The sequence below is a fragment of the Colletotrichum jinshuiense genome, chromosome 4 (genome assembly GCF_051148585.1).
Source record: "Colletotrichum jinshuiense chromosome 4, complete sequence".
NCBI lineage: Eukaryota > Fungi > Ascomycota > Sordariomycetes > Glomerellales > Glomerellaceae > Colletotrichum > Colletotrichum jinshuiense.
The window spans coordinates 4,959,710-4,973,676 of record NC_139311.1 but is presented as its reverse complement, the minus strand read 5'-3'; the positions used below and the strand labels follow the sequence as shown (position 1 = coordinate 4,973,676).

At 50.6% G+C, this 13,967-nt stretch overlaps 5 protein-coding genes across 5 annotated transcripts; 3 read left to right on the top strand and 2 right to left on the bottom strand.

Annotated features, from left to right (window-relative positions):
* Nucleotides 1-573: 573 nt before the first annotated feature.
* On the top strand, nt 574-1,245 carry EsH8_IV_001260 (uncharacterized protein; the record flags this gene model as incomplete). The annotated part of the gene is made up of 4 exons (XM_083266150.1): nt 574-661; nt 743-873; nt 945-1,107; nt 1,172-1,245. 4 exons carry the CDS (start codon nt 574-576, stop codon nt 1,243-1,245), a joined length of 456 nt encoding a protein of 151 aa, XP_083125045.1.
* Nucleotides 1,246-2,220: 975 nt separating this feature from the next.
* EsH8_IV_001259 (flavin-containing monooxygenase) lies at nt 2,221-4,100 on the bottom strand (the record flags this gene model as incomplete). Its single annotated transcript, XM_083266149.1, has 4 exons — nt 2,221-2,421; nt 2,479-2,792; nt 2,839-3,861; nt 3,926-4,100. The coding sequence occupies 4 exons, from the start codon at nt 4,098-4,100 to the stop codon at nt 2,221-2,223; spliced, it is 1,713 nt and encodes a 570-aa protein (XP_083125044.1).
* Nucleotides 4,101-4,841: 741 nt separating this feature from the next.
* EsH8_IV_001258 (uncharacterized protein) lies at nt 4,842-6,074 on the bottom strand (the record flags this gene model as incomplete). The annotated part of the gene is made up of 3 exons (XM_083266148.1): nt 4,842-4,979; nt 5,037-5,267; nt 5,325-6,074. 3 exons carry the CDS (start codon nt 6,072-6,074, stop codon nt 4,842-4,844), a joined length of 1,119 nt encoding a protein of 372 aa, XP_083125043.1.
* Nucleotides 6,075-6,800: 726 nt separating this feature from the next.
* EsH8_IV_001257 (alpha/beta hydrolase) lies at nt 6,801-8,019 on the top strand (the record flags this gene model as incomplete). The annotated part of the gene is made up of 2 exons (XM_083266147.1): nt 6,801-6,870; nt 6,938-8,019. 2 exons carry the CDS (start codon nt 6,801-6,803, stop codon nt 8,017-8,019), a joined length of 1,152 nt encoding a protein of 383 aa, XP_083125042.1.
* A 708-nt stretch (nt 8,020-8,727) lies between these two features.
* On the top strand, nt 8,728-9,795 carry EsH8_IV_001256 (uncharacterized protein; the record flags this gene model as incomplete). Its single annotated transcript, XM_083266146.1, has 1 exon — nt 8,728-9,795. The coding sequence occupies one exon, from the start codon at nt 8,728-8,730 to the stop codon at nt 9,793-9,795; it is 1,068 nt and encodes a 355-aa protein (XP_083125041.1).
* Between the last annotated feature and the right edge of the window lie 4,172 nt (nt 9,796-13,967).

Sequence of the window (13,967 nt, the reverse complement as noted above, 5' to 3'; positions counted from 1 at the left end):
GCCTAGCAGCGCTGACTATCCGAAACCGTCTACCGAGGCGCGGGGTTAGGGGTATTTCCCCGGAAGCTACATCGTGCGGGGGGTCATGGGGCCCTTGCAACGAGGACACTGCCTGCAGCCGAAGAAGAGAGCCGATTCTTCGGGACATGAAGTCGGCATCGGCGACAACATTTGAGAGGGCTTGCTGTGGATCGGGCTCGGTGTGGGTACTTTGGCCACAGGAACGGATGTCCAGAAAGCCGGATTACCAGCCAAAAGATGCTCACCACAAGGATCGCCGGCTATTACTATTAGGTACCAGATGAGTAAAGGAGCAGCAATTGATGGAATAAAATATGCCTGAATTAACCGTTCATGCGCTCTAGCCACAACCCCTCAGCCAGCGCCTCAAAATGACGAACGAAAGATGCCGGATATTGGAACATAGCCAGTAAAATTGTGCATCGGCGGATCATATTTCCATTTCCACAATTTTACGTCATCAAATAAAAAGAAAGAATTTCACTACACTTTCGTCCCTGTGCGTCACCATTGAGCCTGCCCTCCCCAAATCAAACACAATCAAACATCAAGATGTCTTCTGCCATTCCCACGTCCACCTCTGTCGTCGAGAGCGCCGTCATCAAGGCCCCTCTCAGCCATGTCTGGCACTTCATCAAGCGTAAGTAAATTAGCACTATTTTCAGATCTCATGAATCTTTCACGACGGGCATACACTAACTCGCACGCTATCTACAAATAGTCCAGAACTTCCACAACTTCTGGTCTGCCTTGAAGGGCAGTGAGTTCGTCCAGGCCCAGGAGGAGACCGACGTCGTGCGGTGGTCTTTCAAGGATGGCACTGTCTTGGAGGTCAAGCAGGAGGAGCACAGCGTAAGTTTTTATCACTGATTTACCCACCACGTTCACTAGAAAATTTTCTGACCAATCCATGGCGGGAATAGACCATCAACCACTACATCACTTACAGCGTGATCACCGCTCAGCCTGAGCTCACTTACACCAGCGTTGTCAGCACCATCCGCTGCTACCCTATCACCTCCGGTGACAATGAGAACAGCACTTTCGTTGAGTGGACCGGCAACTTCTCCAGCGATGCTGATGCAGGTTTGTCACATCCTTTCTCACTGGTTTTAGACTACATCAATACCGATACTAACCTCCATTACAGGTGTTATCCAGGATGCCAAGTTCAAGCGCCGCGAGGCGTTGGCCGACCTTGCCAAGGCCGCTGCTAAGTTGTAAAACTGCAGTATTGATTTGTCTCCCTGGAAAACCCTAACGGGTCTACCCGAGAGAAATAATAATAAAAAAGTAAAAAGAAAGCTCCAAAGAGAATCATTGAACTCCCTTTTCTAACTTTGATGTACTGCTCATGCAAGCCAAAGTGTAACATAAATGACAATGATGACAATATAGATGCTCATGCTTGATAGCATAGTAGCTGATATGTCATGAGACGCCTTCGAGATGACATGGAACTATTCTATTCGAGTTTTGAATTATAAGGTATGCAGAGCAGCTACCTCTTTCATCAAAGCCAATATAACTAGTAAGTAATGCCAGCTTTGCCAATTCTTTTTTGTGACATTATACCCAATCCCATGCAGCATGAATAGTTTAGCATGAATAGTTTTTAAGGTGACTATTTGAAAGGCATAACCGAGACTTTCGACTATATCACTTCTTACAAGATGGTTGATTTGAGTGGATTCATCGTGAGGCATTGGGTAAAAGATGCAGGGATAGCCGCCACTTAACGGAGTCTTACAGTCGTTGAGTTAAAGCCATGGGTATCCTTTAAGGTCGGATCTTATAAGACTGAATGGTTAGTGGAAACTCATCTGAACTTCTAGAATTAAGGAGTGTCTCACTGCGAGCAGGGGTTTCTATCTTGGTTATCAATGAGATGATTGTTATACACTGCAGTGCAGCCGTTCCGCCATGGTAATGCAATATCAGAAGGAACTCGTCCACAGCTTTGACTAAGATCAGTTGAGGGGTTATCGTATGATGTCGACAAGTCATCCCAGCACTTCGTCTTTTTTCATCATCTCTCACTCCTGTATTCATACTCTGTGATGGAGCCTAGGATGCGGTGCACCGTTCGTCGTTTTTGCCAGAAATTACGATTGAAAGGGGAATGCATTTTATGTTCACAAGTTCAGCACGCTGAGATTAAGGCTATATGTCTACATGTTGGTACTACCACTCCATTTCTTACAAGCCAATATACTTAGAGAGTTTGGCAATTAGCATTGCCCGCAAGATTTGTGATATTGCTCTAAATTGCTGCCAGTAACGGTTGTTGGCCAACGGGTTTCGGCCTTGTCGAAAGAGCAGACACAAAACGGACCCTACCAAAGCGATTAGTGCAACCTTTGGCCAAGTTCGTCGTCTTCGGCCTGAATGGGTTGGTCCCTATGGGCAGTCAATGTCAATAGTCAAGTTTACCAATCTTTCTGAGTAGATACTTACACTTATCTGAAGGTCTCCGAAATTGGGGAACAAGCAGCGGTACCAGAAATATGCTTGTGAGTATGGATAGGTAGCGCCGTTCCATTTCTTGCCGTCTTTGGTATCCTGCAAGTACCAGCTCGTGCATCCCGTGAAAAAAACAGTGTTCTTCATGTCTTTTTGCATTTGTTCCACATATCGTTCCTCTGCTTCAGGCTTGACTTCGATTATCGTTCCCTTGCCATCGAGGAGTGGCTTGATGATACGAAGGGCGAAGTTGACGGAATTCTCTACCGCCATGATCGCAGACGTATGGCCAGTGAGTGAGTTCGGCCCTGCAAGGTGTTAGCTTTCGCTTTGGATAGTAAACAAGAAGCTTACCAAGAATTGTGAAAAGATTAGGGAAGCCATTGGCAATGGTACAATTGTACGCCTCTGGGCCCCCGAAGGATTCCCAATGTTGATCAATCGACTTTCCTCCTCTGCCAATTATTTCCAAGCCTCCGACAGAGTTATTTGTGGCAAAACCATTGGCCAATACAATTAAATCGGCTTCTATGACGCCATTCTGTGTGCGGATTCCTTCCGGGACAATTCCCTGCACAGGATCGTCCAGCAACGTCAGATTTTCTGAATGCAAGCTCTCGAGATAGCCAGAGTCGAATATTCGGCGCTTACAACCAAACTCAAAGTCAGGTATCAACTTGTCGTGGTACTTCTCCGGTGCAGTCGCTCGCATGTATTTCTTCGCATAAGCTTCAGTGCTTTGACGATGCTTCTTACCAGACTCTGTCATGTAGAATCCTCGAAGTGCTTCCTCCGCAACGGCTGAGATGATCAACCGCTGCAGGGTCATGGTGCCCGGAACATATCTATGAATCATCTTCAGGATATCGGATTTTTTAGACTCAACTGGCGGCAAGACCCAATGCCTAGATCGTATGACCTGTGTGAGATGCTTGGTCTTGTTCACAATCGCAGGGACGATCTGCGACGCGGTACATCCGTTGCCAAAGACAACTACCCTTTTGCCCTCAATTTCCACGTCCTTGTCCCAGCGGGAAGAGTGCAAGATGCGTCCTCGGAAGTTCTCTGAGCCAGGAACGTCGATCTCGCGCGGCTGCATGAGCTGTCCGGTGGCTGTGAAAAGAAACTGGCACTCATGAACGAAAACCTCGTCGGTCTCATACCGGCGAATCGTCAGGCGCCAGCGTTTGCGTTCTTCAGACCATTCGCATCTCTCAACATTGACCCCAAAGCTCATTTTGTCTATGAGCGAGTACTTCTGCGCGACATTGTGCAGATATTGCCACAGCTCGTCGTGTGGCGGCAACACTCGACTCCAGTCTGGATTCGATTCAAAGGAGAAGCTGTACAAAGCGCTGGGAATGTCGCAAGCGCACCCTGAAGCCAGAGATCAGAAAAAGAAATTGGAAAATCCGAAGCCACTGGGCTCATTGGGAAGTACCTGGGTATTGATTGATGTACCATGTTCCTCCAAGTTTTGCGTGTCGTTCGAAAAACCGAATGTCGCCGATATCATACCATCTTTTCAATGTGGCCCCTAAACCGATGCCCGAGAAACCGGTACCCACGCAAGCAAACTGGCTGTAGCTCGGTGGATCTGGACGTTTTGACGACATATCTGCCATAAGATTGTTACTATGGTACTGGAAAAGATTGCTTCAGTAACCAGTTGTATCGTGTGCTTCACGCCGCAGTTGGGTTTGGGTTGGGAAAGGAATGAAATGAACAGCCAGCTTCGAGAGGTGACCAACTGCGCGTGGGGCCCCATCGAACGATGCGAGTGCATGTTTACTACCTGGGCCAACCTGGGGCGACCCGCACCTCGGCTCGTCCCACGTTTGTGCATTTCATCCGACGGTGGCGTTAGTAATGCTTGCTAATGTTACGGGGTTTGAAACATTGTGTTCGCCGGAAACGTACACAGCGACAAAAGCAGCTCGGTGGTCCGGCAAGCTCGTAGGATGGAGCTCCTCATTTAGCTGTGAGGAGCTATGACCAGGGGCATGACGGGAAATGGGACATTGGTTTTGTAACCGCAATCAACCCCAAGCTGGGTTATTGGTTGACGTATGCTGGCCGCATATGCTAGATAAGATTACAATGGTTCGGGGTCTGAGTAAGACCCGGGGTCAACAAGCAGGCAAGCTCCCATTCCCCGGTCCGTCTCTACTCGGTCAAGGTACTGCACCCAATCATACATATCATTCGATCAAACTGAAGACCATTTCTAATGGTGTCAGTAGGCTATCAAGGCAGTACAGCACAAGGTACAAACAGCGCTAGCCATTGTACGGGATCTAATTGCAACATCCTTGCAAGACCCCGCGCGAACTATACCCCAGCTTCTTTAAATCCATTCATTTCCTCTTCACAGCATCTCCCGTCTCGAAGCGGCCAGTCGCGTCGTTGATTTTTTGTCGCGGTGTATATGTGATGTCCTTCGCACTTGCAGTTGTCTCCCGCACAAGGCGCCACAGCCACTCGGGCCCAGCTCTCTAATAAAGCAGTTATGTTAGACCACTCTTGAACGTCGGAAAGGTTTGTGAGCTTACCCAAGCCGTGACAGAAGACATTATGCCGGGCAGATAAATGGTCCCTCCACAACCACTGAATAGCGCGTTCGTAATAGCCTCGCCGACAGTGTCAACATGGAGGAGTGGTATCATAAAGTGAGGTTGACCAGGGTTAAAGGGCACAAGCGGCGTTCGGATAAAGCCAAAGACCCCAAGAGTCTGCCGAACTTTGGGCGCTTTGTGGATGTACTTCAATTCGAGCTGGAGCGCCTATTAAGCGTCAGTAAATTCGGAGTGTAGTACAACTCATCGCGAAATGGCACCTACCTCGTGCATCGCGGTAAGTCCGGCTTTGGTAGCCGAGTAATCGGCGATCCTTACTGGCGGAACGACAGAGCTCATCGATCCGACATTGACGATGTGCCCGTGATTCTTACGAACCATGTGCGGCAAGAACTCCTTTATGAGCAAAAAGGGTGCGATAAGATTTGTCTTGATAGTCAGTTCAACGTCCGCATAGGAACCATCCATAATGGTAGAGCCTCGTGCGATCCCGGCATTGTTGATGAGGACCGTTGGATCGCCAACTTCAGTCCGGATCCGTGTGCAAAGAGCTTTAAGTGCTTGCGTATCGGTCAAATCACACTTGAAGTAGTGAATCTTTGAATTTTTGGGTGTGGTCCATAATAATGGAGCGAGGTCCACAACCACGATATTCGCCTGAGGATTTCTGGCCAGGATATGGCTGATGATGCTGGCGCCGATTCCACTGCTCCCTCCCGTGACAAGAATGATTTCTTTATCAAAGTCCCAGCTGTTGTCTGTTGTCCAGTTGTTTGCTGACCATTTGTTGAGATAATTGGTGGTCGATATCACCAAACTTGCGAGGGCCGCCAGGAAGGCAAGCCGCTGAACGTTGTCAACTCGGATGTCCGACAATCCAACCGCGCCATTATTCTTAGCGGATACCACCGCTACACCGGCTGCAAATGGTATTGAAAGATATGGATTGAGAATGGACTTTCGGAGCCATTTGGCAATCACATCTATGGTAAATCCTTCTCGTGAAAAGTTCATCGTGATTTTGGGTTTGATGTTGCCGCAGCCAGTCGAATAGAAACAGAGTGGAACTGGACGTGCCGATGTTTACTTGCCTAAAGTTTTGAGCCTAACAGAGGCCATTGCTTTAATATTATAGTCAAAACGGGCATGTTTCAATTTGGGCCGAGGACGACCTTAGGTCCTGCTGAGTGCCACCGGCATGGGAGCCGAGGTCCGTACAGCATCATAGGATCAATCCGAGCAATCTGATACCATAAACCGGATGGGCATGAAAACCCAAGACCTGAGCGTTTGCTTGCTGCACGTCAAATGGGGGGACGTTTTGCTCGGCGGCGCAAGGGTCTAACTTGAAAAGGCGGGGTTGATGTAGCAAGGGGTGCATGGCTGTGCTCGAGTCTAAACAAATGCGAATGCGTCCTCTTGCCTTAGCACCTTCCCTTATGCCTCGGCCGGGATACTCGGTGTTTGGGTGTTTTCAAGCTCGTGCCTCCGCGGGCGGACATTTCGCTGACATTCTGAGCGGCGCATCTGCATTACTTGTGTCAAACCTCCTGTCTGAACACTCTCGAAAACTTGAGGTCACTGGCATTCAATAGAGCTTGCTGACTCACTGTCGTAGCGCTCTCGCATTTATTTCGAACATACAAACTGAATGGAAGATAGCTTCACACCATACAAAACTAAGTACGCTCTTTTGGAGAAATTTCTGACCTCGTGTGCGACCGACGAAAGAGAAGCAAAATGTCGGTATCAAGGCCGCGGCTTTCGCTGCGCGAGAAGATAGATCTGGTTTTTCGCCTAATATTTCGCGGTACGTTGCCTCGGCCTGGGCTAATCTCATGACTGATGCACTCACTGATTGCCGTACTCATCTCTAGCTCCGCTGCAATTGATTTGGAACTTCTTCTATGGCGTGTCCTTTGCCGTTGCGAGAGGCATGCCTCTCCGCTACTTCGCCCTCTGCGCCTTCTATCGCTTCGCGCTGGGAGGCTTGCGGGCGCGTGAGCTTCAATTTCTGAGCTCGCCGACAACAAAGACGTATGAGGATTGGATCTCGAAGAAACAAAAGAAGCACCCCGAACTCGCCGACAAGCTCAAGAAGAACATTGAGATGCTTCCGGCCAACGATGGATCGATTATGTGGCTTGGCAACCGACAAACGGCCAAAAAATTCGTCTTGTTCTTTCATGGGGGCGGATATGTCGTTCCGCTTCTCCCAGGCCATCTTGACTGGTGTTGGGAGGCATACGTTGTTGGTGGCCCAGGAGCTCATACCGAGGTAGCGGTCGCGGTCCTCCAGTACACACTCGTTCCCGAAGCGCGGTATCCTACACAGCTCCGCCAAGGCATCTCAGCCCTCAAACAACTCGTCACGTCCGGCATCAAGCCTAGCGACTTGATTATAGGCGGCGACTCTGCAGGAGGCAATTTGGCATGCTCGGTTCTTCGGCACATCTGCCACCCCTGCCACCTCGAGATACAGCCTCTGAAACTCGACAGTCGTCTCGCCGGTGTCTTCTTGGTGTCGCCGTGGCTTAGCAGCAAGACAACGGCAGCTTCATTTAAAGAAAACAACTACCTCGACATGATCTCGGCCGAATGCATGTCTCGCGCCACGGCCGAGCTCCTGCACCCGCGATTCCCCGCGAAGAGCAAAAGTGACAAAAGTGACCTTGCCATGGCAATGCCCATGGATGGTGATTTAACGTGGGTTGATGAGATATCGACGGCAACTACAAGCCTCTACATCACCGGAGGTCAACAAGAAGCCTTCAGGGACGATATCCGGTCATTCTCGGAGCATGTCAGCTGCGGCAAGAACGATTTGGACCTGCTTGTGGAGCTGGCAGAGCATGAAGCCCACGACTTTATTCTCCTCGAAGGAAAGACTGGTAAGATTGGAGATGCTACAGTCAGAATGAGAAATTGGGCTACAGCGCAACTGGGAGGTGCTAAGTAGTTGTATGTAATGTGGCGTAAGGCCAAGTCGGACATGAGAGAGATAGAGAGGACTCGTGATTCATGCGTCATAGCGGAGTGTATTCGTTTGCTACTTGTTGCCAGCTTAGAATCCATGGATTATCTTCACTGCGTGTGGTTGACTAAATCCATTTCCCGGTCGCTCGTCCCCTTGTTGTATTCAATCTTGCTCATTGGTGAAATCCGATAGTAACCGGCCTCAATGGCGGGCTCATTTAGCGCAGGGCCGCTCTCACTTCACACGGCAGCACGTACTCGTGCAGCAACGACGTGAATTTAGGATGCTGATAACGCAGCAGTCTTGTCCAGTTACCAGTTTGGAAATCCTTGCTGATTTAGCGTCTCAACCCTAGTCAACATCCTGGCAGAAAGACGGCTGGTTCAATCAGAGGAATGGCATCTTGTGCATCTTCCCGCACTACCTTCTCGAAAAGGGCACCCAGTCACCAATAGTCTCGCCAAGCCAGGCCCCTTCTATTGGAGCCAACGTACTGAGCGGGGTGAAAGTAAGCAAACGCGTCGCGTCGACATTTGCCAGGCAGCAAACGGCACGGCACTGCAACCGAACTTCTTCACGATAATTTCGGTGTTGATAATTTGTCGCAATTCAATATAACTGTTCGCGACGACCGCTTGGGCATTCGTAGGCGGCTCTTATCCTTTTCGAAAACCAGCCCATCACGTCAACATGAGTATGCTGCCCCCAAACCACCATCCTCTCGATTGCACCTACAATCGTGACGATGTCGTCGTGGGGCTCACTCAATACTATCTGACTCTCACCCGAATGGCCTACATCCCGGCATCGTACGTCGACTTCCCACCATCAGGTGGCTGGACGGATGCTGAGCTCGATGTCGGAGCCTTGCGTGCCCTGCGACGCTCTGAAAAGGTCATTGACTTGTTGCGCCATCTTCCCTACCCCAAACCTATGCTCGACGGACCCCGTCCGGGTCCTTGGAACGTCGCACCACAATCCAAAGCTGTGCGCTACCTCCGTCACATGGGCGACTTTAGTCAATGGTCCGATCGCGGCGATGCGGGGCTTCTTGAGCTTGCATCTCTTTCCATGAAAGATACACCGGCCGCGCCCATGGACCTCCCTCCGGACGCTGTGTCCCTCACGTTCGGGGAACGAATGTCGCTCAAGTCGACAACAAGGCCGCAGTGGTGGATTGTGGACTGCAGTAGAGGCATCTTCACGCCTTACCAAGAGGGATCCTACAGCGTCGCAAAAGTTCCTCGCAACAAACCATGGCGGACAATCCAGTCCGTTTCCGTCGTGGATTTCTTCAACAACCTCGTGCCGGACCTGGGCGTTAATCTGATCCCGGTGCCGCCTACCGAAGATCTCGACGCCGAGATTCTAGATGCCAGGTCTGGTATTGATAGGACGGAACCCGCACAAATGTACCGGTGGCACGGGTGGCCCAACCCAGGCTTCCGGCATGATGAGTGCATCATGGCCCTGCAGGATTGGCGCCGGCGGTTGCTGGACGAGGAGCGGAAGAGACTCGCTCAAGATGTTGATGATGCGGACGACGAAGACTTTGAGATGGAAGACAGCGAAGACGACGAGGATATGGATCAAGGCGAGGCGGGTGATTTTGGGCTTGCCGCAGCTGTGGCAGATATGGATGTGGATGATCTGAGCGCGGAAGCTGCGGCTTTAAGGGCTGATATGAGCCCAGAGGAACGTGCAAAGTTCGATCGGAAGGAGAACCAGCAACACTTCGAATGGATTGACTCGGAATAAGGAAGCCATATGGTAACATAGGCTGGTTCGATAAGGACATCGAGGTGTATTCGGCGTAGGGGGGCTCCAGAGAACAACACATTTTGTCTGCGCCAATAATCAAGTCAACAATAATGAATATGGAACACAGTTCAAACGTTACACTATTTACCTGTCAATGTCCCATTTCGAAGTCATCCTTTGGACCCTGCTTCTGGACATGCTTCTTCGCCGGTGGTGAGCCTAAGGAATTTCCTGCGAAATAACAGAGCTGGGTCTGCGAGATGTTGGAATTCTTGGCGCGATGATCCACGGATAAACATGACTATATATGCTTATTTTGTTTCAACACGGCGAAAATACAATCATCGGTCAAAGGAGCATGAGCGCAGTGTATGTTTCGTGTCTCTGGCTGAAGTAATCTTAAGGATACCTGTGGAAAGTGCCTCATGCCTCCTCTATTATTGACCTTTCCTCCAGCCTAAAGTCTGTCCAGCTTTTCCCATAGACAACCACCAATACCACCGTACTTCACCCGCACAGATGGGACCACTTTGGGGCCGTCCACACTGCCCCATCGAAAGTGCAACGTGAAAGTATGTAGCAAGGCTTTCACAAAAGCAATATTGAAGATACACCGCCTATTACGTCACACTTCGTCTTGAGGTCGGCATTCAGCTCTTGATTGATATGGCACTTCTCTCAATGGGCCAAGATCCCAGCCTCAATATGAGTCTTGAATTACATACAGGTCCAGCACGGTCATCTGGAAAAGGTCTTGTTCTTCCAAATGTTTCCATGCCCGTGCGTTGTAACTGTCCTATCAGACCGAGAAAGATTGATACAAGACATGTTGGCATCCTTCTAAACTTTGCAAGAACGAGACAAAAGGAATTTATAGCCACGAGTAAGCCAACGGCCCAGATAACTGAACTATTGGAACCGCTTTCATGCTGGAGCGTCTTGCATCTCTGCAGATCTCCCCGAAACTATATGCGGGGAGGAATGCCGAAAGCGCAATCGGGGAGGAGCGCCGATCCCACAAAGGTCTATGGGAGGCCGGGCGTCTTCGACGATGAGCTGAGCTTGGTCAAACCTTGCAACGTCAAATCGCACCTTGACTGTTGGCATCTATGTTACATTTATTATACGTCCCCGAGATGTTATACGGGTCCGGTCGTCATCCATTGAGAGCAAGGTTCCACCCCACGCACGCATCATGGGTGCTCTGCTCATTGCATGTGCGACATGGGAACCGATGCTCCCTGAACCCAATCAAGTCCCATAATGATGTTAGTTCGCAGTGGAGTCGACAGGCCATCTCCCCGATGTTATTCAGAATGCGCAAGGCATATATAAACTTAGAAGCTGCCGGGCTTTGGAAAAACGGCCTACTTCTCAATTATGGGACGGCTGACTCGGCAAGTGTGACATTTAGCAAGTAGTACCCTCATATGAAGACTTCGCACTGGGTACTGCCAAGGCTTTTCTCACAATGACTGGAAGCACTAAAGCTGGACGAATGGTATAAAGCGGGTTACATGGTGAACTTCGCAAGCGCCCAGTCTAACACTCTGGCGCAGTCGCTTATCCCTCCTTCTTCAAATTCCCAGCAGTTTGACAAAGTTTCCTTCTGTGCTAAGATTGCCCTCTTCCAATTGTTTGGGGAGACAACCCTGGTCGGCATATTGAGCGAAGGTATGCTCTGCGCACGTTCAATGGCCGTTAGTATTAAGGAGCAGGTTACAAATGCCCTCAGCTGCAGCCAGAGGCCATGTTGAGGCGTTGACGATGTCGCCTGTATTCTAAACAAACAGTACTGCAGCCCCCTTGAAGCAAGCTCGGCGACTCTAGTGAGCATGTGTTCTGAGACTGTTATGCCAATCGAGATGGTCGAGGCCAGGCATACGAACGGCCTACATAGTAGTTCCCGCATGGCGAGGTACCGCCCGCGAAGGATTTGACAGACGTCATCGGCCAATGGTGCGATTTCCCCGCTGGGGGTTTGAAAGGAGATTGGCGGTGGCAACGATTCATACCAGTCTGTCAATTGAGCGTCAAACACCTCAAAGACCTCGAGCATGCGGTCAATGCCGTGTTCGGCTGGGTGCGGAGGTGACCTCTTCTGAGCTTGCATAATGCGGTTCGTGAGGTGCCTCGCAGAGATTTCGGCTAGACAGTAATACCAAGATCTCTGTTCCATCATGAGGGCTTTATTGTCAAGAGCCATGGCTCCGAAAGTCGGGGGTGAAGGTAGTGAGTAGGGATAATCCACACCAGCCAGGATCGAGCCGGGAAGAGACAGCTCAAACGCGAGCTCGCTAAAGGCTCGTTAGCCAATCATGTTTTGCGGAATGAATCTCTGGGATTGCACATACCATTCGGATTTGAAGCAGGTGAAGTAGAGAGTCTGCTCCAACGATAGCGACTGGGGATACTCTGGCGTCTCAGCTTTCCCGGGGGGCATAGTCAGCCTGGATTGCGGGTCAGTCTAGGGAAACCCATGCATTGGCAAGGGTAACGTCATACTTGTTCGTGAGCGAGGTAGTATACCATGTGTTGCTCGCCATACTGAAACATTTCCAAGCCTGTAGGGGATCCATGTTGTACATATGCCAGATTCTGGTCCAATTAGTCTTAGTGATAAAGTCAAGTAAGAGTACGGAAGAAGCCGCCCTACCCTGCAAGGCACAAACATTGTACCGATTCCCATCCCGGCTGTCCCATGGCAAAACCAAGCCGTTTTTCTGCGACGGACCAATACCTTGACGCTAGGTGACGGTTGGGTTCCACAGAATAACCGCGAGGGGTTCCGCTTGGTGTTCTCTGGCCTGGTCGTTGGGATATGGCACCGAGGGCGCAGGCAAGGGCAACGATACACGTGGCGGCTGACCAGTCAGGGCCATTTTCGGCAACTTGCTTCAACATCTGGCGCAGCACCTGAGCATCAACGACGGGATTCGTGGGATGAACATTGGCCAGGAACAAGTCTACAAGCCGGGATAGTTCGTAGAATTCCATCGCTGGGGGGGCCCTTGGGGAGAAGACTTCGCCACGTGGAGAGGCATGACTGAAAGGATCCATAGCGAAAGGCACCGGCTTAGGAAATATTGGCCACTCAATCACGGTATCCAGCCCAGCGGTATCCGAGAGCGATGGATGTATCGAAACCTTTGACCCATCCACAGTTCTCCCTTCTTGGCCAGAGAGAAGATTGATGCTATCATGACGTTCAATCTGCGTAGGACTGTCCGGATAGTCGCTAGAATCACGGGAGAGATCGCGGCTTAGTTGTGGAATGGCGCGGAAGTTCTCCTCGTTGCGCTGAATAAGGTTGGCCAAGTTCTCTATCGCCCCAAGCAAACGGGGCCCAACGCCCTGACATCTGGTGGCCATCCACAACCATTAGTAACAGTCCGATATATCCCACCGGTCTTCCCAAAAAAGTGTAACCTATGCGGGGAGGGCAAGCTCAGAAAAGCCTAAGAAATAACTTACAAAGAAGTAGCCGGGGCCGAGTCTTCGATATAGGTACAAGTTGCACCAACTCTCCTGCAGTATCCGCATATGGGGCGTTCGTTATCGCATTTTGTCTTGCGCCCACGGCATGTCTGACAGGCGGATGACGCGCGTGACCAAGTTCTCTGCTTCGGGATCCTGGGATCAGCTTGCTCGGCATGCGGCTGATCGACGCCATGGCGACCAGGAGGTGATGCTTCGGACATGTCCATGTCGGGGAAGCCCCGACCGATATCCATCCTCATCCTTTTCAGCGGTGGGTCCATTGCGACGATATCTGACTCCTGGGAACCTCGATTCTCGGGAACATCATGTGTCGGGGAGAGGAGCGACGGAGGATGAGGGGAAGACGGCGACCTGGGGATCTCGAGTTTAATTATTGTGCAGCATTGGTCTCCGACTCCCCCGCAGAACCGTTTCAAAACCAGCGCAATGGCCTCTGAGACCTTAAAATCCCACCCATGACTCGCCCAAGCCGCATGTCATAGAGTCTGCTTAGTCCTCGGGCATTTCACGGACATGTGTGAGCTCGGGGATCCTCCCCGGTGAGTGGGCCGCAGATGGCACACTTCGGGGGGCCTAGCCGTCGGTGTAGGTCACATGACGCGACGGCCATTATGACTACTCACCTTGGTTCCGTGGCGGCGTTAAATTCTTTCAGTCTTAACTCTTGG